This window comes from Danio aesculapii, chromosome 2 (genome assembly GCF_903798145.1).
Source record: "Danio aesculapii chromosome 2, fDanAes4.1, whole genome shotgun sequence".
In the NCBI taxonomy this organism is placed as follows: Eukaryota; Metazoa; Chordata; class Actinopteri; order Cypriniformes; family Danionidae; genus Danio; species Danio aesculapii.
The window spans coordinates 49,697,797-49,722,702 of NC_079436.1; the positions used below are offsets into that span (position 1 = coordinate 49,697,797).

Below are 24,906 nucleotides of genomic sequence, written 5' to 3' on the forward strand. Positions count from 1 at the left end.
AGACGAAATGCAGCCAAATGTTGTTCTGGCTACATAATTTGCGAGATCCAGAAATGTATATAGGGCTACGGTTTTAGAATGAGCCCATCTTCATCATCAGAGGTCAGCTAAAAAAATAGAAAAGAATGCCATTTTTTAGTTAATTTGAGTTAATAACTTGAAAATGTGAAATATTTTTGTTACATTAACACCTGGACCACTTCATAAGATATATGTTAACCCCCCTGCCGGTGTATGGGTTGGTTTACGATGCAGGAGTGAGCTTAATGTTCCAACTGTGTTCTTCTCACTGAAGAAAGTCATATACATGGACATGATTAAAGTCTGTGTGAAAAGTTAATGTGTTTGTTTTGGTAGTCGTCAATCAAAGTCTGATCATTTTCTTCTGCATTCGGAGGGGTGGTCCTTCTCTGATGACATCAGTTTGACGGCTTCAGCCACAATATTCTTGTCCTTGCAGATTGATTGTTCAATATCTTGCCATGTGCTTTCTGATGAGTTTGGTTTGATTCATTTGTGTATGTTTTGGAGCTGATTTGCCCGAGAATAATTGTGTAAATGTGGTGCTTCTAATCCTCCTTGTGATCTTGGTTTCTGTAGGGTGGTCAATTTAATTCTTGGGGTCTTGTTTTTCCAGTAGAATTTTGTAGCAAGTAAATCTAGAGATTTGAACCAGTTACGAGTGGGTTGTGTTGGAATCATTGAAAATAAATAGTTTATTTTTAGGAGTATGGACATTTTAGTTACTGATATTACTTGTATAAGCCACAATATTCATAACCACGCCCCTTTTACCGTTAGTTTGCTATGAGGGAATGATGCACTAAAAGGCTTTCTACTCAATATTCTGTTTCAGTTAGAAGTACATCAACATACTGAAATAAAAGTCTCAGTAACTTCCCATTTAAGCAGACTTTAAGGAAAAGAAAATATCATTAGTGCAGTAAAGAACTATTACTTCTATTGAAATCCCCTCTCATTTTGATCAGAGTTTTGACTTTTATTCGTTTGTTTTTTCTAGATGATGAGTGAGAAGGTTGGAGGAGCAGAAGGGACAAAACTGGATGAGGACTTCAAAGATCTGGAGAGGGTAACACATGTTTCACATTTACATTTTGATGAGGATGTTTGAGTCAAGACTTTATATTCTGACAGAAAAGTCTGGACCACACAACTGTGAATGATTGGCCAAAGAAACTTTTATAATGTAAAATAACCATGATATGAACTATACTGCTACTATATTTACTCAGAAATGCAAAGACAACAGAATCATTTTGTGACTTATGTAATGTTTTGGGATGGTGTCTTTTAAATACAATGTTAAAGGAATAGTTCACACAATTTTTTATTATTTTTTTTAATTTGTAATATTTTGAAAAATAAGATATTTTGGATCAGATAAACTGACAGGAAGGATATTTTGAAGAATATTGGCAGCCACTGATTTCCATACTGTACTTTCTATTCCATTTCATTCTCAGAAATCAGAAAATCTTTCTGTAGTTGGAGTAACATATTGGCAGTTCTGCCTTTTTAAGAGCATTTGATATTAAATGAAAAATTTAACAGTGGTCAGTTTCGCTTCCGCCCACAGGAAACTCGTCAGTAATGTCAAACCAGAAGATCTTGAAGCAGTAAAGGAGCCCCACCCCACAATGACTATTTATACTGCTTTATAATGCATACCAAACATTTCTTTAGGAAAAGCTTTAAAAAACATAAGCTCCACATTTCCTCTTTTAAATGCTTGTTGATTTTTGCGGTTGACCTCAAATGAAAATGATACCCATTAATGTTTAGATGATGAATGATAAAGAGGGGTTTTATAATATACGCATGTAGCTATATAAAGTAACGAAGACACCACCTGAAAATTAACAGGTTTTCTAGTTTCATGTTATTTATAAGGTATATGTGTAAAATGCTGATTTAAACATTTCTTCCACATTATTATTATTATTATTATTATTATTATTATTATTATTATTATTATTATTATTATTATCATCATTATTATTATTATTAAATGTATAATTTAGAGCATTTTTCAGAAAATAACTATTGTTCAGAAATAGCAAATGTTTTTATTTGTTGTGAATGAAAATCATGATTATTTCACCAAATATTGGTTTCTTAACTCTTGGAAAAATGACCCAAGTAATTTACTGAATAATAAAAATTATATTTTACTCAAAAGCATAATAATAAATTGTACATTGTTCAAAATAAAATAAATAAAAATAAAAGGGATTGAAATTAAATAAAATGAGACAATTAATTAAAATATAATAGAATGAAATAAATGATCATATAATCAAATCAAATCAAATAATGAAATTAATTTAAATTAAAGAATGAAATTGAATTAAATAAAAAATAATGAAACTAAATAAAATAAAAAGAATTTAATTAAATTATGAAAATTAAATTAAATTAAAAATAATGAAAGTAAATAAAATTATAAAGAATTAAATACAATTTAAAAAATGAAATTAAATAAAATAATTAAAAAATTTTAAAAAGAATTAAATTAAATAAAATTAAAAAGAATTAAATTAAATATGAAAATAAAATAAAAAATAATAAACGTAAATCAAATAAAAAAATGACATGGAATAAATAAAAAAATAATGAAATTAAATAAATTTTAAAAGAATTAAATTAAATAAAAAAGAATTAAATTAAATGAAAAGAATAAATTAAATTAAAAAGAATGAAATGAAATAAAAAAAATTAATGAAATTAAGTAAATTAAGAGTTGAATTAAAAAAGAATGAAATTAAATAAAAAAACTGAAATGAAATAAATTAAAAAAGAATTAAATTAAATTTAAAAAGAATTAAATTAAACAGAATGAAATTAAATAAATAAAAAATAATGAATTTAAATATAAAATAATGAAATTAAATAAAAATAATGAAATAAAATAAAATAAAAAAGAAATGTAATAAAATAAAATATTGTATAAAATAAAAATTTATTAAATAAAAAAGAATGAAATTAAATAAAAAAGAATGAAATTAAATGAAGATAAAAATTTAATAATTTAATTTAAGTGTAAAAAATTTAATAAAAAATAATCAAATTTAATTGAATGTAACAATTTAATTAAATGTTTAAAGTCTATTATTTACCAGTTTATTCTAAGATAATATCACATTTTTTGTATTTTTTTAACTGTAATATCATATTTTCAGTACTTTCTTTACAGTAATAGATGTTTGGATTTGACTAGTTTATTAATAGATACACAGCAGCACATTCTTTGCATTATTTTCAGTGGTAAACCACAGAAAAGTTATATGACTTTCAGTGATCTTCCTGGATGGCTGTTGTTTTAGTGGGTGTGACGGTTTCTGATTGTTTCAGCTCTGTCTTTGTCTGAGCTGTGGATGTGGAGGTCAAAGAGTGCCTCTGTTGACAGAGTGATGTAAAAATACACACCTATTCTCTGACATTTGTGCTTCACAGAAAGCTGACATCACCAGTAAAGCCATATCAGATGTGCTCTGCAAAACTACTGAATACCTGCAGCCAAATCCAGGTAAAAATTCTTCATCCGCTTGCATATACAGCTGAAGTCAAAATGATTAGCCCTCCTGTGAATTTGTTTATCTTTTTCATATATTTCCCAAATGATGTTTAACAGAGTAAGGAATTTTTCACAGTATTTCCTATAATATTTTTTCTTCCGGAGAAAGTCTTATTTGTTTTATTTTGGCTAGACTAAAAGCAGTTTTTAATTTTTTTTAAACACATTTTAAGGTCATGGTTATTATTCCCCTTAAGCAATGTTTGTTTTCGATAGTCTACAGCAGTGTTTCCCAACCCTGTTCCTGGAGGCACACCAACAGTACATATTTTGGATGTCTCCCTTTTCTGACCCATTAACTTCAGGTGTTGGAGTCTCTTCTGATGTTATGATAAGTTGATTCAGGTGTGTTTGATTAGGGAGAGGTTGAAAATGTGTACTGTTGGTGTGCCTTCAGGAACAGGGTTGGGAAACACTGGTCTACAGAACAAACCATTGTTATACAATAACTTGCCTAATTACCCTAATTAACCTAAGCCTTTAAATGTCACTTTAAGCTTAATTGTAGTGTCTAAGTAAATAATCTAGTAAAAGATTAAAGAAATCAGTTAAACAGAAATGGGGGTTAATAATTCAAGAGTGCTAATAATTCTGACTTTAACAGTATGTACTGTATTTTTGTTGTTGTTGTCGTACAAACATCTAAACGATGTTAAAATTACATTTTCTTAATGTACTGAAAATATAAAAACATAAGAAATAAAGGCTTTTTTGCTAAAAGTAGGTGAAAAATGAATGGTTCCAACCATCTGCCAAAAAATCATCTTTTTTTATCAGTTATTTATGAATTCTTATTTATTTATTAGTTATATTATTACCTATATATGTGGAATTATTTGCAAAAACATAACTCCTGTTTTTATCAATTTTCATAAATATTTTTATTTATTGTGCATTGAGTTTATCATAATTTTGTTTAATATAAGTTCTAATACATAGGTCTCAAACTGGATTCCTGGAGGGCCGCAGCTCCGCACAGTTTTGCTCCATCCCTAATCAAACACAGCCAGTGGCGGACTGTCGGGTTGAGGGGCCCTAGGCAAGATAAAAAAAAATTGGGCCCACTCGTGTAAAAACAATGATATTTAAGTGTATACATTTTTGTTAACTGTAACATATTTAACCTATAATACAAATGTAAAAAATAATTACTCAGATTTAAACAAATAGTTTGCAAGTATTGTTAAGTACTGCTAAATAACGAATAATGCATAGCAGAACATTACTTTGAGCTTGCTTTTTTCCCTCTGCTTTTGTTTTCTTATTTCGGCTCTGAAAAGATGCAGTTTGGATGCCATTTCATTTCAAATTAAAAATCGATTATGATCAATTACAGATAGCAATGACACTTGTGACGTTATATTACTTAAGACTTTTTCGGGTTTATGTCAAACATGAGCAATTTGGAGAGATATAGGAGTCTGTGTAGGAATACGTTACGTCATTCTAGTTCATCCAATAGCCGTCACATGTGCTGGTGTCTAATAGTTTCTGCTTTTATTCATACTGTTGTTGTGTATGTATTATCATTTTCAGATATTTGTCATGTATGAATTACACAGAGCTATTCTTTTAATGAAATGTGGAAGGTTTTTTTTTTCTCACCGTCGATTTGAATTATATCACGTTTAATGGGGTTTGTGCATTGTGCGATATGCATTGTTCATGATTTAAAGGTACGCGCTCATCCTCACGCTTACGTTCACAATAAATATTCAAGACCAGCTATCGTGGGGCCCTCCAAGAAATGCTGGGCCCTGGACAACCGCCTATACTCCCTGTTGGATGGGCCGGCACTGAACATAGCTGATGCAACTAATCAATGTGTTCAAGCTTACAACACTGTAAAACCCAACAGTCAGCTTTATCAAATGAAATGAGTGTAGTTAACTCAAAATTGACTAAAAGTTAATTCTACTAATTTGAAACAGTTTATATATATATATAATTATTTTTTAGGGGTTTTCATCTTTATTATGATTGGACAGTAGAGATTTCAGACAGGAAAGCATTGGGAGTAGAGAGAGGGCAAGGATCGGCAAAGGACCTCGAGCCGGGAATCGAACTCGGGTCGCCATGAGCACATCAGTGCTATATGTCGGCACACAATACCACTAGGCGCCAACATTTGAAAAGAGTTTTGAACTCCGTGTTGCAGGTAATGATTTAATTAAATACCTCATTACTTCAACTTAAATGAAGTAAGTTCACAGTACTCATATAGACAAATTTTTGAACTCAAATGGTTTGTAGCAATCGGTTTCCTCAAACAGTTCGAGTTGCCTTAACTTATTGGGTTTTACAGTACTCAGTTGGTTTGAGTTCTCTTCCTTTATATGGTTTTACTGTGCTCAGATTGCCTCGTTTACTCAAATAGATCAAGTTCACAGTACTTATTAGGATTAATTTTTAACTCAAATGGTTTGAGTTACCTTGACTTTTTGGGTTTTACAGTGTAGAGACTATTAAGAAGGTGTGAGTTGAAGGTGGTTGGAAGTAAACTATGCAAAGCTGCGGCCCTCCAGGAATTGCGTTTGTGACCATTGTTCTAATACAATATTAGTACTTTTTTATTATTATTTATTAATGCGTTCATTCATTTTGTTTTCTATATAAACTCTAGAGTATGTAAGAAACATTTTACAGTGTGTATATATATATATATATATATATATTTTGTTTGGTGCATTTGTGTTTGTGTGTGTGTTTATTCGTGTATGTGTGCTGTACTGTAGCATCAAGAGCGAGGCTCACGATGGCAAACACCATGTCTAAGATGCGCGGGCAGGTGAAGAGTCTGGGTTACCCACAGGCAGAGAGCCTTCTGGGAGAATGCATGCTGAAATACGGTCGAGACATGGGAGAAGACACCAACTTCGGTAAGAGTGCTCTTTCTCCAACACTTTTACAACTGGAAGACTGTAGAGTATTCTGTGTCCTCCAATAATATCTCCACCCTTGGTAAACATGAGCATAAACTGACTTTATTGTTTAACCTATCAGTCTTTTGCTCCAAAGTATGAACAGAAAAACCTGAAAATGCATTACCAATGAATTCATGTGAATTCCTACAAATTAGCCACTTTGTTTTCTGACAATACTTAAAATTATTTCTTTGCTCGTGACATCAAGCTGAATACTTGCAACTCACTGGAATTTTTTAATTAATACCCTTAGGGTGGACATCTTTAATGTTTTTGCTGTTTTCTTATAGCCGCTTCCCATTATGTGAAGCTCAGTATCCTTTTACTTTAAACCACAGCACTGTTTTCAGGTTTTCCTCATTGTGATGGATGACTAAATGAGTTAGGCCTGTGTGTTTCCTCATGTTTATAACAGGAGATCATGCTTGAACAATTTCCTCTTCCTGCTCACCAGGTGTACTAAAAAAGTATAAAAGATCAATGGGAATATACTTCAAAAATATAATGCTCAGTTAAATTCATAGGCGTGCAAATAGTAGTGCAATAATTGTTCATGATATGTGCAAATTTCTGTTAATATATTGAGTAATAGATGAAAACTTTTTTTTCTCACAGCCTTCTTTATTCATCTGTTAAGGGTGACTATTAGACTCTGTATTCCATCTGCACCTGAAGTATAACATATCATACATATAGTAACACTTAAAGGCCCACAAAAAACAAACACCCAACCTGAAAAGGAAGTCTAGTCATTCTCCTCTTGCCGTTAGATATTTGGCATATGGAGCAGGTAAGATAAGTATTAAATATTGACATTTTCTTCCTCAAGACATGTATTTCTAAAAGCCCTGTTGATTTGAAATTTTCACCAGATGTCAGTAACAACCAGTGTAAACCAAATATACAAAGAAAACAAAAATAATTAGTTTAGAAGTGAAGTTATGTGTAACAAAATTAAATGACGCTAGTGAAAAGTATTGAACACATGAATAAAGCAAAGTGTAAGAAGACATGAAAAGCCCAGACAGCAGCTTAAATCTCTCAGTAGTTCTTCAGCAACCCTCTGCCCTTCCTCATTGTGAATGTATATTAGCTGGTTCAGTCCCAGCGCCTACATTACCAGATGATAAAGATGAAACCCGGGTGGACATTTCAGTAAGACAATGATCCAAAACACAACCAAGGAAACTCTTAAATGCTTTCAGAGAAAGAAAATAAAGCTGCTAGATTTACCCAGGCAATCACCTGACCTGAATCCAACAGAAAATAAGAACGTCATGCCCAAAACATCCTTTATACAAAGTATTAAATACATTTCAGTAGTTTCCGCTTGTGTCATTTCATTGCTATTACACAACTTATTTTTCTGAATTGTATTTTTTTGTGTTTATTTGTATGTTTGGAGTGTTTGAGATTTTACCAAAATCTGGATCAATTTCATGTCGATAGCTCATTTAGAAAATTCACGACATGTTCAATACTGGATGCGTGTAATTTACTCTTTTAAAAAAGTATGACATTGTTTTTATACATCTATTATTTTTAAGTGATATTTTTATGCATGTTCTGCACTGTATTGACAGGTGGTGCTTTAGTGGAGATGGGGGAGGCCATGAAGAGACTGGCAGAAGTCAAAGACTCTCTAGACATTGACGTCAAGCAGAACTTCATCGACCCCTTCCAAACGATAATCGACAAGGACCTGAAAGACATACAGGTGGAAAACTGGAGTCAACTGCACTGTGAATGATCAAATAAGAGTTTATTGATTAAATCTTCAGTCTTACAAACAAAGGACTGTTATTGGCTTGAATGGTATTCAATGTAAATGTCATGTATTTGTAAAAAAAAAAATACAAATGATTATGGAACTGACCATTTTTATAATTTATGATACTAGTTTTAGAATTATGGTTTACGATAACATTTTCATAATTTATTACAATGCAAAATAATAAATTTAAATTTTCCAAACTTGAATAATTATAGTATTATATATTAATAATTATATGGTGTTATTATTATTATTAGAAGTAGTATTAGTTTTAGTTGTATTAGTGTTAGTATTAGTATTATCAATATTATTATTATTAGTAGTAGTAGTAGTAGTAGTAGTAGTAGTAGTAGTAGTAGTAGTATTATCAGTATTAGTAGTGGTAGTATTGGTAGTATTAGTATTATCAGTATTATTATTAGTAGTAGTAATGGTAGTATTAGTATTATCTGTATTAGTAATATTAGTAAAAGTAGTATTAGTCTTATTATTATTATTATTATTGTGTATTAAACATTTTTAAGGTATTGATGATGATAATAATAATAATAATAATTATACAATTTTATAGTATGTATTTTTCTTAAGTTGTCAGTATAAATTTAGATTTAAAAATATAATTTTTTTATCAGAAGCTTTTATACAAAGTGACATACAATTAAATGTAATAAAAGCATTTGCAGTATGAAGATGCTATAACAAGTCTTGGTTTGTTTTTTTATTTGTTTTTTATAATTATTTTTTAGGGGGTTTTCACCTTTAGTTTGGATAGGATAGTGGACGTTACAGACAGGAAAGTATTAGGAGCAGAGAGGGGAAGGGTTGGCAAAGGACCTCGAGTCGGGAATAGAACTCTGGTTGCCGCGAGCACCATGGTGCTATATGTCGGCGCACTTAACCACTAGGCTATTGGCGCTGACAACTTTTGGTTTGTTTAGCAGTGAGTGAGATTTTATTTTTATTTTTAAATGAACGGCTAAGCAGAATGAGTATGTAGATAAATATGGAGTGCTGTGGTTAAATGTTGGCAAAACAGATGCGTTCATTTCTTCATACTTGAGAGAGACAATGTTTGCACTAGCGCTGTTGGTGATTATAATAATAATAACAATAATAATAATAATAATAAAAATAATAAGATTTTCTGTTTTTTTTTTTTTCCCTCAGCATCACCTGAAGAAACTGGAGGGCCGTCGACTGGATTACGACTACAAGAAGAAGCGTCAGGGGAAGATTGCTGATGAGGAGCTCCGGGTGGCGATGGAGAAGTTTGAGGAGTCCAGAGACACAGCAGAAACCAGTATGCAGAACCTGCTGGATACTGACGTAAGCTCAACTCAGCCTATCACAGAGTCAAATCTATTGATAATGGTAATGATAAACAGATCTTATGCTGTGATGGCATAATTTGATATTGTTACAAACTGATTTAGTAAAAATCACCTGCTGAAATAGCTTTTTCAAATAAATTTTCAAATGTATAAATTCCACTATTGTTCCAAATGGTTCAGAGAACAGTGAAGGTATGTTTTTGTTCAATTTCCCAATTAGCCTGGAACAATTACAAACTCTTCTAAGTCTGGAATTTTAGGCACAGTTACAGCGCGTACATGCGTAATTTCGCCACTCCATTACCTTGCGGCCAATAGCGGGCTAAGCAGAAGCTTGCTATGTATTAATTTATTTTTTCTATTCAACAAATGTCAGTATTCCCTTATCAGTAAAAAATATCAGAAAAAAATGAGTCCCCAAAACAGAAATATCTGATCCTCATCTATATTGCTGTTTACTGTACACTACTGTTACGTTACTATGGCAACAATTGGCGCATTTGTATTACATTCCAAAAAATTATTTTATCATCACCATGGAAAATGAAACCATTGCTGCATCCCAATTCCCATTCTATCTGTTCTCAGTAGTATTCAGAATTAGATTTAGTTTGTCCAATCCCCGAAACAATCTGATCCTCATCTATATTGCTGTTTACATTACTGTTATGTTAGCAATGCAAGGACATCGCCATGGAAAACGAAACCATTGCTGCGTCCCACTTCACATAATATCTGTTCTAAATAGTATTCAAAAATAGAATTAGTATGTACCAAATCATAGTGTGATTTTAAATTATGATAATCGTGTAGTATGATAGTATGATAAATCAATAAGAATTACAAATATTTGTTACTACAAATAAGGCGAGACCAATGGTTAAAACTTAAAAACTTAAATCTGGTCATCCTGGAGCATTATTTCTTGCACTTGACCACACAAAACAAATTTGTTGGCATCCAAAGACTTGTAGATCTTTAACTTCTCTCTTGGAAAATCACTTGGAGCTTCAATGAGATTGTATATTTGGGGCTGGATACTTGGTCATATCGTCTTATCCAATATTCATTGGGAGGGTGCTATCGCAAATGGACCTGTCAGACAAACGCCGCTCACTTTAACGTTAATTTTGCCGAATCACTATGCTTATCACTGGGTGACGAGCTGTTATAATACGCTGAAAGCATTATGTAAATAATATATAATGTGTAATCAATATATCTTATTTTTAAGACTACAACAAACTCTGTACTGCATCGGATGTCATTCCCTCGCAGTAATTGCTAGCGCTCCCGGTTTCTTTATGCCACCTCCCTGCGCACGCATCCTTAATGTTTACAAACATGGTAATTGGTCTATACTCTTATTCAGTTATCAGAACAGTAATGTTACTCTGAGATCAAATTGAAAAGCGGTGAACCGATAATACAACGCATGCGTGATTCAATAAACCGAACACAAACAGTACATGACAGCCTGCTGTGACTGAACTAAACTTGAACAACTGCAGCGCGGGCAAACCGAGGGCTTAAATGAGAGGATCTGGTGAAAAAAAAAAAAAACGTAAGTTTATTTCATTAAAGGAATTCGTAATGGAGTTTAAATAGGTGAATCATGCTTCAGTTGGGTTGCAAAACTTTACTTTCATGGATCATGGTGATGTTTTAACTGACGAAATTACTATTGTTGACTACATAATTTTAATATGTTGAGTCCTAACATCCGCGGTAAATATCTGAACTTTCCATCACTACTGTTGTATCTTACCTCAGAAGCAGCCTTGGACACATGTACTTAAGGCTGCTGTCTTGTGGGCTGTTCTATTTGAATTTGAGGATGGGTAGATGGTAGTGGTGGATGAGTGTTCATGTGTCCTCTAAATAAAGGTTTCAAATGTATGGCTGAGTTTTTTTATACAATATTTATTCTGATGGTTTTAAATCTTGCACCTAACAAATATCCTTATTTAGAAAAAAATAATAAAACTAATAAAAACTAAACCAAAACTAAGCAATTTCAAAATATAGAAACTAATAAAAACTAGTAAATCTCCCTCTAAATGCTAATTAAAACAACTAAATTTGAAAACAAAAAGTCAAAACGAAATAAAAACTAAAACTAATGAAAAATCCAAAAATATTATAACCTTGCCTCGAGCGTGAACTGGGAAATACTTTAGTAAACCAATCACCTCCTAGCTCAGTAATGTTGGTTTTAGGTTTGCTATTGGCCAGATATTCGCGCACGCAGTTTTAGGGATCATCAGCAGTTTTATAACTAATTTGCATAGTGCTAACTATGATCTTCACTGGTTGCCTCTGAAAAAGGGAAAACTGAAGATTAGAGAAGACTGAATTCCTAAAGGAGCCATTTCAGACAATGTTAGAGAAGAACTGATGCTGTGATGTATATTATGGAAAAGTTTTAGGGTGACACAAAGGCTCAGTGGTTAGCACTGTCGCCTCACAGCAAGAACATTGCTGGGTCAGTTGGCATTTCTGTGTGGAGTTAGCATGTTCTTCCCGTGTTGACGTGGGTTTCCTCCACAGTCCAAAGACATACGCTAAATTGGCCGCAGTGTATGTGCGTGAATTGTGTATGGGTGTTTCCCAGTACTGGATTGCAGCTGAAAGGGCATCCGCTGTGTAAAACAAGCTGGATAAGTTCATTCCGGTGTGGCAACTCCTGATAAATAAAGGAACTAAGCTGAAGGAAAATGAATGAACAAAGCTGTTTTATTGATTATGGATGCGTGTAAAGCTGTTACAGAAGACCTCCAAAACCACTTTGTAGTAGTAGCCCAGCTAGATGATGTGAGGTATCAGTCACGTCCATAACAGAAACGGTGTTACACAATAAAATGTAAAATCGCTGACCCCAAGTGATGCTTGCTTGAGAAAACGGCAGTAAAAATCTAATCAAATCACCCCCAGTCTGAACGTTTTCATGGTTCTGGAGCAGACGGACTCATATAATTATAATGTGTCTACAGTGATCCACATCACTGAGTGCTGGAGATTTTCCAGACAGTCTGCTGAGCCAACACATTTACATCAGTCTGTTCTATCAACACTAGACTGCAGGCCAGAGACTCTGGAAACTTCTAATTGATCTTAATATTCTTATAATTCAAGAAGGTTATTGATGACGGTTCACTAAATATATACCATAGTGTGTTGATATATATCAGAAGTCAACTAGAAATTTGGTATAACCATTGCTATCCTAAAAGGATCTCGCATTGGGATGGTAGTTTTGAGACTTGGTGTGAGGTTTACTTTTACCATTTGATGCGTTTTGCACAATTGAAGCATTGCATTTTGTGTGGAAATGGATTCTTGGCTATAATTTAAACTGTCAAACATTGAAAAATATATATGTACAACAATAAACAATATAATATAAGAGCAATGTTAGTTTTACCCTCCAAAATGTTAATGTAAAGTTCAATATATGACATAACATGACATTATCCTTACTATAGTATGGTATGTGCATTTATGAATATTTTCTTTGTTCCTAACTGTATTTTTTAACATGTATAAATAGTTTTTTTGTTTGTTCGTTTATGTAGTGTTTAGTTTTAGATCCAGAGTAATTCTAAGCCATTGGAAAACTGCTAACACCCCTGAGCTAAAGGAGTGGGTCATCATAACACCCAGAGCGTATGGATAAAATTTCTGGTTTTATCCGACATCTCTCACAATTTTAGTTATTTTAAAAAAATGTAATTATCTTTTTATCTTATATTTCGGTTTTATGTGTAATTGACCCACAAATACTCTTACCGGCCACTTTATTAGGTACAGCTTTCCAACTGCACGTTTATCACATGGCAGCAACGCAATGCTTGTAGACATGCTCAAGACGATCTGCTGCAATTCAAACCGATCATCAGATGATTTAATCAAGATGACTTTGAACTAGGCTAGCACAATACTGGAATTCGGTACCAGTTGTTGGAAGAATGTTAAACGAGTGCGAGAACCCAGTATTTTTTTTTTGGTTTTATATTTCTATACCGATCTACATTTGAAATAGATAATTTTTTTCAATAGAATATCGAGAAAATGTAGTCAGGTTTTTGGAAAAACCCCAAAAAAATCTGTTTACCAAAGTGATTAGAAAAAAAATGTGATCATTTACATATGTTAAAAGGAAATCTCTTTATCGTGCAGTTTTTTATTTGTCTCATGGGCTGCAGTTCAAACCGATCATCAGATGATTTAAGACTTTGAACTAGGCTAGCATGATATTGGAATTCGGTAACAGTTGTTGGAAGAATATTTAACGAGTGAGAGAACCCAGTCCAGGAGACTCGAACAAGGAGAATAATTTCTTTATTGAGACGTGTTGGTTAATTTGCAGTCATGGAGCGTCTTTAAGAAGTCCGCAGGAGCCTACTGGAGTCTCATTTTAGTAGTTTAAATTTAAATGAGAAATACTGAAAAGCACTTTTTTAATAATACCAGTTCATGTTTATTTTATTAATTAAAGTTAAACTTATAAAATTAAGTTATGGAAGTGTTTTTTCTGTCTTTTTTGGTTTTATATTTCTGTACCGATCAACATTTGAAATAGATAATTTTTTTCAATAGAATATCAAGAAAATGTAGTGAGGTTTTTGGCAAAACATAAAAGAACTGTTTACCAAAATGATGAGAAAAAAAAATTATTATTTACATATGTTAACAGGAAATGTCTTTATTGTGCAGTTTTTTTTATTTGTCTCATGGCCATTTTTAGAAGTGGAGCATTTGAGTGTAGCAGAAATAGAGATGCAAAAAGCTTAAAAGGAGAAGTTTACATATTGTTGGCCTTTATGCTAAAGCAACACCATGTGTTTGTATTTGTGTGTGTAGGTGGAGCAGGTCAGTCAACTCTCTGCTCTGGTGGAATCTCAGCTGCAGTTTCACAAACAGTCGATGCAGGTCCTGGAGGAGCTGGCAGAGGCCATGAGAGAAAGGTTAGACCTCAATATCCATCATTCTACCTGATGGACTAATAAAACAAAAACAGTTGTGTCCTGCACTGAACTTATTATATTGTACAGTTTTACATTTCTATATATTTTAGTTTAGTTTGTTTATTTGGTTAATGGGTTTTTATTTTATGAAGACACTTCAGTTTAGTTGTATATGGAAATATGAGCACTCTTTTTCTCTCAATGACAAAATGAATGCATAACAAATGTAACAATGGTGAGAAAACAGCAGTTTACAAAACAACCATCTGATCATATTGATATGAAAACAGCATCACGTCAACATGCTCATAAAAATGACACTACATTAAAGATAGATAGATAGATAGATAGATAGATAGATAGATAGATTGATAGATTGATAGATAGATAGATAGATAGATAGATAGATAGATAGATAGATAGATAGATAGATAGATAGATAGATAGATAGATAGATAGATAGATAGATAGATAGATTGATTGATTGATTACATATCTCTGTAGATCTTTATATAGACACTGATATTACAGTACAGAATATCTATTTTCAAAATATCCAGACCTCGTTTCATGTGTCATGGGTGGGACCAGACAGAATCTGCAGATATTTTTAGCTATTTCTGACAGAATTTTGTACAAAGTCTGTGGATTTCTGTAGAATGCTTTTGAAAGTATGAGCTGAAAACTTAAATATTATAATTTGGAAATTTAAAACTTTGTCCCACCATCCCATCTTAGAAGAGAGTAAGAATAATGGAGAATGTCGGTGTGTTTTATTGCTGAGCTACAAAAAAGCTAATTAAAATTAAATCTTTCAATTACAGAGCATCCGGAAAGTATTCATAGCGCATCTCTTTTTCCACATTTTAAAAATAATAAAAATAAAAAACCTGAAAAATCACATGACTCCAGGACTCTTCCTAGAGCTGGCCAGTCTTCTAAGCTGAGTGATCAGGGGAGAAGGGCCTTAATCAGGGTGGTGATCAATAACCCTATGGTCACTCTGTCTGAGCTCCAGCATTCTTCTGTGGAGAGAAGAGAATCTTACAGAAGGACAACCATCTGTGCAGCAATCCACCAATCAGGCCTGTATGGTAGAGTGGCCAGACGAAAGCCACTCCCCTCCTGGAATTTGCCAAAAGACATCAAAAGGACTCTCAGACCATAAGAAACAAAATCCTCTGGTCTGATGAGACTAAAACTGAACTTATTGGAGCAAAAGCCAGGCGTTACGTTTGGAGAAAACCAGGCACCGATCATCACCAGGCTAATACCATCCCTACAGTGAAGCATGGTGGTGGCAGCATCATGCTGTGGGGATGTTTTTCAGCAGCAGGAACTGGAAGACTTGTCAGGATAGAGGGAAAGATGAATGCAGCAATATACAGAGACATCCTGAATGAAAACCTGCTTCAGGGTGCTCTTGACCTCAAACTGTTCATCCTCCAGCAGGATAGTGACCCAAAGCACACCGCCAAAATATCAATAGAGTGGCTTCACAACAACTGTCAATGTGCTTGAATGGCCCAGCCAAAGCCCAGACCTAAATCCTATTGAACATCTCCGGAGAGATCTGAAAATGGCTGTACATAATCCAACCTGATAGAGCTTGAGAGGTACAGCAGAGGAATGGGCTAAAATTCCCAAAGACAGGTGTGCCAAGCTTGTGGCATCATATTCAAAAAGGCTTGAGGCTGTAATTGCTGCCAAAAGTGCATCAACAAAGTATTGAGCAAAGGCTGTGAATACTGATGTACATGTGATTTTTCAGGTTTTTTATTTTAAATAATTTTGCAACAATTTCAAAAACCCTATTTCACATTGTCATTATGGGGTATTGTGTGTAGAATTTTGAGGAAATAAATACATTTTATCCATTTTGGAATAAGGCTGTAACAAAAAATGTGGAAAAAGTGAAGCGCTATGAATACTTTCCAGATGCACTGTAAATGTTAAAAATTAATCAAATTTTTATTTATTTATTTATTTTTTAATTAAATGAATTTGAAAATCCCCCATGGCAATTATATTTACATCTGACCCACTAGCCTCAATCAAGTTTGGTTTTTGGCCCTTCATAAGGAAAGGTTTGGGCACCCCTGATTTAGACAGAACATTGTAACAAAGTTACAGCAGGTTTCTCATATAATTCATAAAAAACTGAAAATAATTCTTAACATGAAAATAATCTAAACATTTAATGTAAAAATAATATAAAATAATTAAAATGCTATTATAATATAACTGAAATAAATGTAGTCACGCATTCATAGACAACCTAGAAAATCAAGTACAAAACCTTATTCTGTTCATTTATTGGCAACACATTTCTGCTGCACACTTTTGTATTTTTTACCAGTGTGCAGTCTGTGTTTTTGCATGCATTTGTGTTGAAGTTTTTGCGTGTGTCCTGCAGAGTAAACAAGGCCCAGTCTCAGCCTCGGCAGAAGCGGATGCCTGTGTCCAGACCAAGCATCGATTACTCTGATCCAGAAGACTCCAACGGAGGCTGGAATCCATCAGCAGCGGCACCACCCTCATACTCATCCACAGGTCAGATCAACCTGATCATTTACAGGAAAATTAATGAAACCATAAAACCACAGTGTGCTTTAACAAATGTAGCCTTTAATTTAAATCAGGGGTTCCCAAACTCTGTCCTGGAGGGCCGGTGTCCTGCATAGTTTAGCTCCAACTTCCTTCAACACACCTGCCTGGAAGTTTTTTAGTACACTTAGAAAGAGCTTAATTAGCTGGTCTAGGTGTCTAATTGAGGTTGGACCTAAAATCTGCTGGACACCGGCCCTCCAGGACTGAGTTTGGGCACCCCTGGTTTAAGCTAAAGTTATTGAACAGCAAGGGGAAAAGTCAGAATTGTAAAATGTATACTGGCTATTATCTTTTTTTTATTTCATGATAAAAAATGAATTATGAGATGTGCTAATGTGAGCGATATGCTAACGGTCTAATGGTCAGAGCGAGATGCTAATGGTCTTATCCGATTCAGTGATCTATGCTAAGCTAAGCTATAAGTGCTCCCGCCAGACCCAGAAATAGGCTGAATGGATTCAAAAATGGTAAAACTCAACTGTTTAACTCATTTTAAGTGTTCCTTTAACTGTAATCCATTAAAATAAAGTCAATTAATATTTAAATTACTTATATAAATTCCTGTTCAAATCATAGCGAGGACGCCTGCTTTAATTTGTTAACTCTATATCTTGCAATGTTATTTTTATTTCTCTTAAATTTTATGATATTTTTAATGTCAATATAATGTTATAAAAGCTAGAGTAGTTATACTGACACTGTTACATGTTTATTCTCATGCACAACACTCTGTGTTCACTATGAAAGAAAAAGCACATCAAATGTTTACCGTAATAATAACTCTAAAATGCAAACTAAACATTTAAATGATGTGTGCAGTTTTGGTTTCACTTTCAGTGCAGAGTGCGCTCATGTCATGACTGCCATCACTTACAGTGACCAGAATAAACATACATGCAAATCAAACTTCCCGTGCGGCTCTCAACCATCGCTCTGTGCAACAAACAAAACTTTATTTACAACTTTATTACTTGTTATTCACAGCCTACGAAGGTTCTGTTCACTATATAGACATGCTTCGCGCTGTAGTAAACAAGCACGTGTGATTTCGCGGCCATGAATACATCATTACATCCAGACCGAAATGACATTTTTGGGTAAATTATACCTTATAAATACAGTATGTGACACTTTAACACCATTTTGAGGTGTTCATGTTGCTGAGCAGCCTATATAAAACAATTAGAAGTCCCTTTATGCTTTTCCCGAACTTCGGCTGAATCGTAGAGATGCTGGATTAAGATTGTGTGGGGGGTCAAATCTAGATCGCGATTGGGTACTTTTTTTGATTAATTGTGCAGCCTTAGCCTGTTATGAGTTTGAGGTTGGTAATCAGCTCTATCAGTTTGTTGAACATCTTCATTCACCCACAGTCCTTTTTGCCCACATTCAAATTTATTAACAATAGCTACCTGATTCAGCAATTAACTTGTTTAATTTTATTTTATGAAAGACTATTTTATAAAATGATTTAGGAGATAAATCACAATCTAAACTGGAGACAGTGTAAACAATTGGGAAGCCATATGCAGTTAAGTTTAAAGAAACACCAATTCCATCAATATAACCAACCATGGAGACAGTTTATAACATATTTACTTTGGTGCAGATCCTGAGTCGTATTTGTTTGAAGCAGAATACATGGAAGTTAATCGATTTTCAGGTGCTGCATAATATCATTGCTCCTGCTGCAACCATGGTGAAGCAGCAAAGTTCCTTCATTATTACACAAGAATGAGAGTATAGTTGCTAGATATATCAGCCTGTAAAATAGCAACTTTTTATTTTCCGTCAGTCCTAGTATATGAAAAGACAGTTGAAGTCAGAATTATTAGCCCCCCATTGATTTATTTTTTTTTATTTTATTATTATTATTATTATTATTTATTTTTTTTATTTTTTTCCTAAATTATGTTTAACAGAGCAAGGAAATTTTAACAGTATGTCTGATAATATTTTTTCTTCTCGAGAAAGTCTTATTTGTTTTATTTTGGCTAGAATAAAATCAGTTTTTAAATTTTTAAAAAACATTTTAAGGTCAATATTATTAGCCCCTTTAAGCTATATTTTTTTTGATAGTCTACAGAACAAACCATTGCTATACAATAACTTGTCTAATTACCCTAACCTACCTAGTTAACCTAATTAAGCCTTTAACTGTCACGTTAAGCTAAATATTAGTATCTGGAAAATATCTAGTAAAATATTTAGTGCTGTCATCATGGCAAAGTAAAATAAATCAGTTATTAGAACAGAAATTGGGGGAAAATTAAAAAGGGCAGCTAATAATTCAGGGGGGCTAATAATTCTGACTTCAACTGTAATATGTAGAGATTTTTCTGAGTGGATTTAAAAACTCTGGCCGAGTTGTAAAATGAGTGGACTGTTCTTTTAACTGCAATGCATCAGTATAAAGTCTATTATTATTTAAGTGCTTAATATAAATTCCTGCTTAGATCTTAGCTAGGAAGCCAGCCTCAGTTTGAGATGCACTTGAATCTCCTTACAGACTCAGAATAGCCTGGTGGTAGTAGACGTGAAACACAGAAAGCCATTACAAGTGCAAATGACTAACCTAATTCAGCAAAGGTTAATCGTGCAATTTCAGGGGCTTCCGGAAACATGCTTTGAATCACACGTAACAGCCCTGTCTTCCTAAACTCGCATCAACCGAGAGCAAGGTTAATGTAAATCAGTCTAATAGGCGACCTTAACTGATTCATCTAACAATGATCTCTGCACGATTCACTGAGTTTATGCTCACACGGTCTCCAGTTTCCACGGAGACAAGCCAAGACGACGCAGTTGATTAATCAACAGTGGGAAACTGCACTGGATGTACAGTTGAAGTCAGAATTATTAGCCCCCTCAATTATTACCCCCCTGTTTATTTTTTCCCCAATTTCTGTTTAATGGAGAGAAGATTTTTTCAACACATTTTTAAACATAATAGTTTTAATAACTCATTTCTAATAACTGATTTATTTTATCTTTGCCATGATGACAGTAAATAATATTTGACTTGATATTTTTCAAGATAGCTTAAAGTGACATTTAAAGGCTTAACTAGGTTAATTAGGCAAATCATTGAGAACATTTACATGGACCCCAATACTCTGATTTTAATACGATTAAGACAATACTGTGATTTAGAGTCTACCATATAAACAGTGATTTTTGATTAATTTGATCTAGTTAAGGTCATAATCGAACTAAACAGAAAATCGGATTAAGGCATGTGGAGTATGCTGATTTTAATCGCATTACTGAAGTGCAGTGTAAACACCACAATCAAACTATTACCATCATGTAGGATTTTTCACCGCGTTTTGCGGCAGGATATTCCACACACATACACTGCTGTTTGACACTATTCTCTGCACCTACCGAGACAGTGGAGGACCACAGACAGCTGCATCGTGAAATGCGGAGGGTTTTTTTCTTTCCATTCAGGCATGCGATATCAAATTCTATTAAAACAACACTCTTTCAGCAGTCCGTGCATCCAATACCTCAGTTTGTCATGCGGGGCAGGAATGAAGTGTTCCTGAATGAAAGTGAAACCTCAGTTAAAGTCGACAAATTAAAAATGAAATGCCCGAAATTACATGAAACGCCGGAGGAAACGTGATTAGCGATGACATTAATCGAATTAATTGCTTTAACATGTAAAACGTGATCATGGAAGGAACGTTCAAAAGTAATTCATATAAACGCCTTAATCAAATTGTTGTCTTATTCAGATTAAGGCAATTAATTTGATTACTGATGTCCATAGTCAATGTATAATGATGGTTTGTTCTGTAGACAATCGAAAAAAATATTGCTTAAGGGGGCTAATAATATTGACCTTAAAATGGTTTTTAAAAAATTAAAAACTGCTTTTATTGTAGCTGAAATAAAACAAATAAGAATTTCTCCAGAAGAAAAAATATTATAGGAAATACTGTGAAAAATTCCTTGCTCTGTTAAACATCATTAGGGAAATATTTGAAAAAGAAAAAAGATCCACAGGGAAGTGATAATTTTGACTTCTGCTGTATATTGTGTAATACTTAAGGTCAGAAAACAGTTCACCACAGTCTTGAAACTAAATCTACTGGCAGGATTTAGTGAAAACATGCAGATATGAAAAAGGCATGGACACACTTTTTGCAAATAACCCCATAGGCGTGGGCCAGTATAAGATTCTGATGGGATGATAACCTTGAATAAAAATATCAGGATTTCACGGTATTGTGATTACTGCTCTAAAATAGGTTATTTTTAAATGTCTGGGTAAGAAACTAAGACTTTTTTTTTCTCATTTGAACACAATATATTTTATTTTAAGAAACATTTCAAATATTTTGGAACAGTAAACTGAAAGTCAGGCTAAATAATTCAAATGAATCATTGACTTCTGCTGTCTTTATTAGTTTCAAAAACACTGATTTCTTTACAATTTAAAATAGCATCTTTAAATATCTGTTTTCTGTTGGAGATACTGTTGTCCTTAAAAAAATCTTTTATATACTATAGAAACGTTATATTTTGGCACTTTTAAAAACTTGACTTTTCCAAACCGGGGTATACTTTGAAAACAGTTATCCTCCCATTCCTATTACACCATAGCATATGCGTTTATGGGAGTTCCGAGAAGGTTGGCAGCAACGTTATTTTAATAAATCAACACTAAGACGATTGGTCAAAATAAATTTAAAAAAAAACTAAAATGAAACGAAACTAGCAACTGTCACTGAAAAATGAACTGAAATCAAATGATAATTAGCGAAAATAATTGAAGGTTTTCAGAATTCATAAGCACTCATTTTGTGGCCTAAAACTGAATGACTGTTTCTAGAATTCTTTTCGATGATGCTTTTACTGCACGCTTTTTACAGCCATTTTGTTATCTTTATTTGCCAAAAAAAGTAAACCAAGTATGTTTAACTAAATACATGATCTTAAAATATGAAGTTTGTTTGATTTCTTTACATTCTTTACAACTAGACCTACTAAAATTGAAACTACAGATATGATATGGCTTCAGAGAACGCGCATTTCTTAATGCAGTACTGCAATTTGTCACCCGCAGTCACGCACTTTACTGCAGCTGTAAAGGCTGCCTTTTCATAAAAAAAAAAAAAACATTTCTGTGCTTTACGCAGTAGCCACCAGGTGGCGCAAGGAACAACTGCTTTTCCATTGACTTAGTTGTCATGTGCGTTTAGATGCATGGACAGTGTTGTGTGCGAGAGCGCTGGATTCAGACCCCTCGATGCCTTGAGCAGCTGGGTTTCTTTATTTATTTTTGAGATAATGTATAAATATTTGCATTCACATTTGAATACAACATAAAGACAGAAAACGTTACAAATTAAGTGTCCGCTATTGAGGGCTCAAAGCAATTTCATAGATCTAGATAAAGTAGTCCAAGCGATATTGAAATCATTTTACGAATCTCAAATATCGGATATAATAAAAACATTAAATAAACCAATATAAAACAAACAAAAGCTATAACGATTTAGGAATATACAGTATAATATCAATGAATTAAACCGTTTTAAGCCATTTTGAACTTTATTTTTACAAAGGCCTATCTGAAAAAAAGATTTAAGATATTTTCTAAAAACAATAAACTACAGAGTTCATTATAACTGTTCTATTTTAAAATAAATATTATTTATAAAGTATTTGGAAACGAGGATATTAATCAAATTAATTAATTAATTAAACAGATTAATTAAACCATAAATGAAGACAGAAAGAAATTAAAAGGTAGTTTCTGATGGTTTTGCTCACCCAAAAATGCTCTGTTTACACGATTTGATTAATATCATAAATTGAAAATACTGTGTTTTGATGCGTGTGTGTGAGATACAGGGCGAAAGAGCAGATCTGTTGATGCGGCTGATGGCTGGGTTTCTTTCTTTCTTTCTTTTATTTAGGAGATAATAGGCTCAACACACAGTGTCATATCTAGATAAAATAGCCTATATTAAAATCGTTTTAAGAATTGGGCTACAAATATCAGATATAATAAAATCACATGAAATAAATAAACCTATATAAAATATAAAAACTGAATAGAAAAGTGTTCGCTAAATAAAAACTAAACTAACAAAACCAAATGTAAAGTACAGATTTAAGTATTTTTTTACTTCACTTCATTCTCAAACTAAATATTTAGCTTTTTACGACAAAACATTTCCTGAATGAAGCTGAGAAAAAAAGTTATTCTGAAGGGGGAAAAGAATTCTCATCAGCTCAGAGTTCCTGGCCAGGCTGTATTTTATCTCTTAACTTGTTCACAAATAGCACCAAATGGTTAATTTGTGAATTGGATTGAGGACTGTACATTAATCAACAACTCACTGATTTAAAAGTAGTGTTCATCTCCAATAAATGATTTACAGATTCAAGAAGGGCTCAGAAGGGCTCATCCCTATGCCCTAATTGGAGCATAAGGGTGAGTCCTGTCAGATTAACGCAATGTGTGACACCAAATGACTTCCCTGCTCTAAGAATCATGGATCGAAGTGTCCATCATTTGTATCCTTCAACATCTTTCATTCCAAAGGGGACTTTATAGTGGGCAGTTTTGAGCACTTTAGTTTGGAATGACCCTTCAATATGGCAGCCATGATTTTTTTTTTTTACTCCTAAGTGCTCTTCAGAGGCCGATTAAATCCCATTTGGAATGCACCACGAGTCTCTTAAATCAGTGGTCCTCAAACTTTTTATCACCGCGGACCTGGGGGCGTTGGGGGGTAGCAGTGTTTCTGAACCGTTTTCTCAGAGGATGACAAGCTGACAAAACATTGCTGCCACGCTGATACAAGTTTCATTTATGGAAAAAATTACAATACACTGTAGTGTTTGGGTGTTCTGTGTTTGTCTGTGATAATTAGTCGACTATAATGTGTATATTCCACACAAGCTGAAGCTGATCGGTCAGTTCTTGTTACGTGACTCGTGGTGCGCCCGCGGGATTCATTCAGCTGTGCGTCTGGTCTGGAAGGTGCAAGCGCGTCACACTGCTTGTGCATGCAGGCCGCGCACCTCCATTGGAAACAAGGAAGTTATGCAATTTCTAGAAAAGACACGATATGTGAATGCCCCCTAAAAGGCCGCTGTCATTTGCGATCTCCATCAGTTGATCATCTTGCAGAGCCATGGTGGATTCACCTGATTTGTTGACACATGGGTTTCAAATCCATACCTTGGCAGTTTGTGAGTCCTTCACTGAGCCTTTTGTCCTTAGCAAAGAAACTTTCCAAAGATGTCCGTTTCTTACTTATTTTGCTGCTTGTGGGTTAAATTTGGGCGCTCAAGTGTTACCAAGAGAATACGGCCATTTTTCAAAATAAAAGATTGTTCACACTTAGATAATAAATAAAACAGAAATAATTAATGATTTCTTGTGCGACCCGGTACCAATTGATCCACAGCCTAGTGTTTGAGGACCACTGTCTTAAATTATCTGCGTAGAGTCTCCAGTAAATGAATTACTGATTAAAATGATCCATTCTATGTTAGAGCTGCACAATTAATTAAAAAAATGATCGTGATCTCGATTCCACCCCCTAGACTATCTTAATCTAGCATTTCTACGATTCTCCCAATCATAATTTCAAGTTCAGGAGAGAAACAAAGGCAGCTGCACGAGTCTTTTCATTGTTTAACATACATTGCTCAGCGACATGGACACCTCCAAATG

At 33.6% G+C, this 24,906-nt stretch overlaps 1 protein-coding gene across 2 annotated transcripts in view; it reads left to right on the forward strand.

Annotated features, from left to right (window-relative positions):
* sh3gl1a (SH3-domain GRB2-like 1a) overlaps positions 1-24,906 on the forward strand; it is a 61,984-nt gene that overhangs the window by 29,122 nt on the left and 7,956 nt on the right. For both annotated transcript variants that reach the window (XM_056481533.1, XM_056481542.1), the window contains exons 2-8: positions 1,022-1,090; positions 3,475-3,547; positions 6,331-6,474; positions 8,103-8,236; positions 9,461-9,619; positions 14,488-14,591; positions 17,008-17,144. In XM_056481533.1, the coding sequence (XP_056337508.1) occupies positions 1,022-1,090; positions 3,475-3,547; positions 6,331-6,474; positions 8,103-8,236; positions 9,461-9,619; positions 14,488-14,591; positions 17,008-17,144 (820 nt within the window). The remainder of the gene's footprint in view (positions 1-1,021; positions 1,091-3,474; positions 3,548-6,330; positions 6,475-8,102; positions 8,237-9,460; positions 9,620-14,487; positions 14,592-17,007; positions 17,145-24,906) is intronic.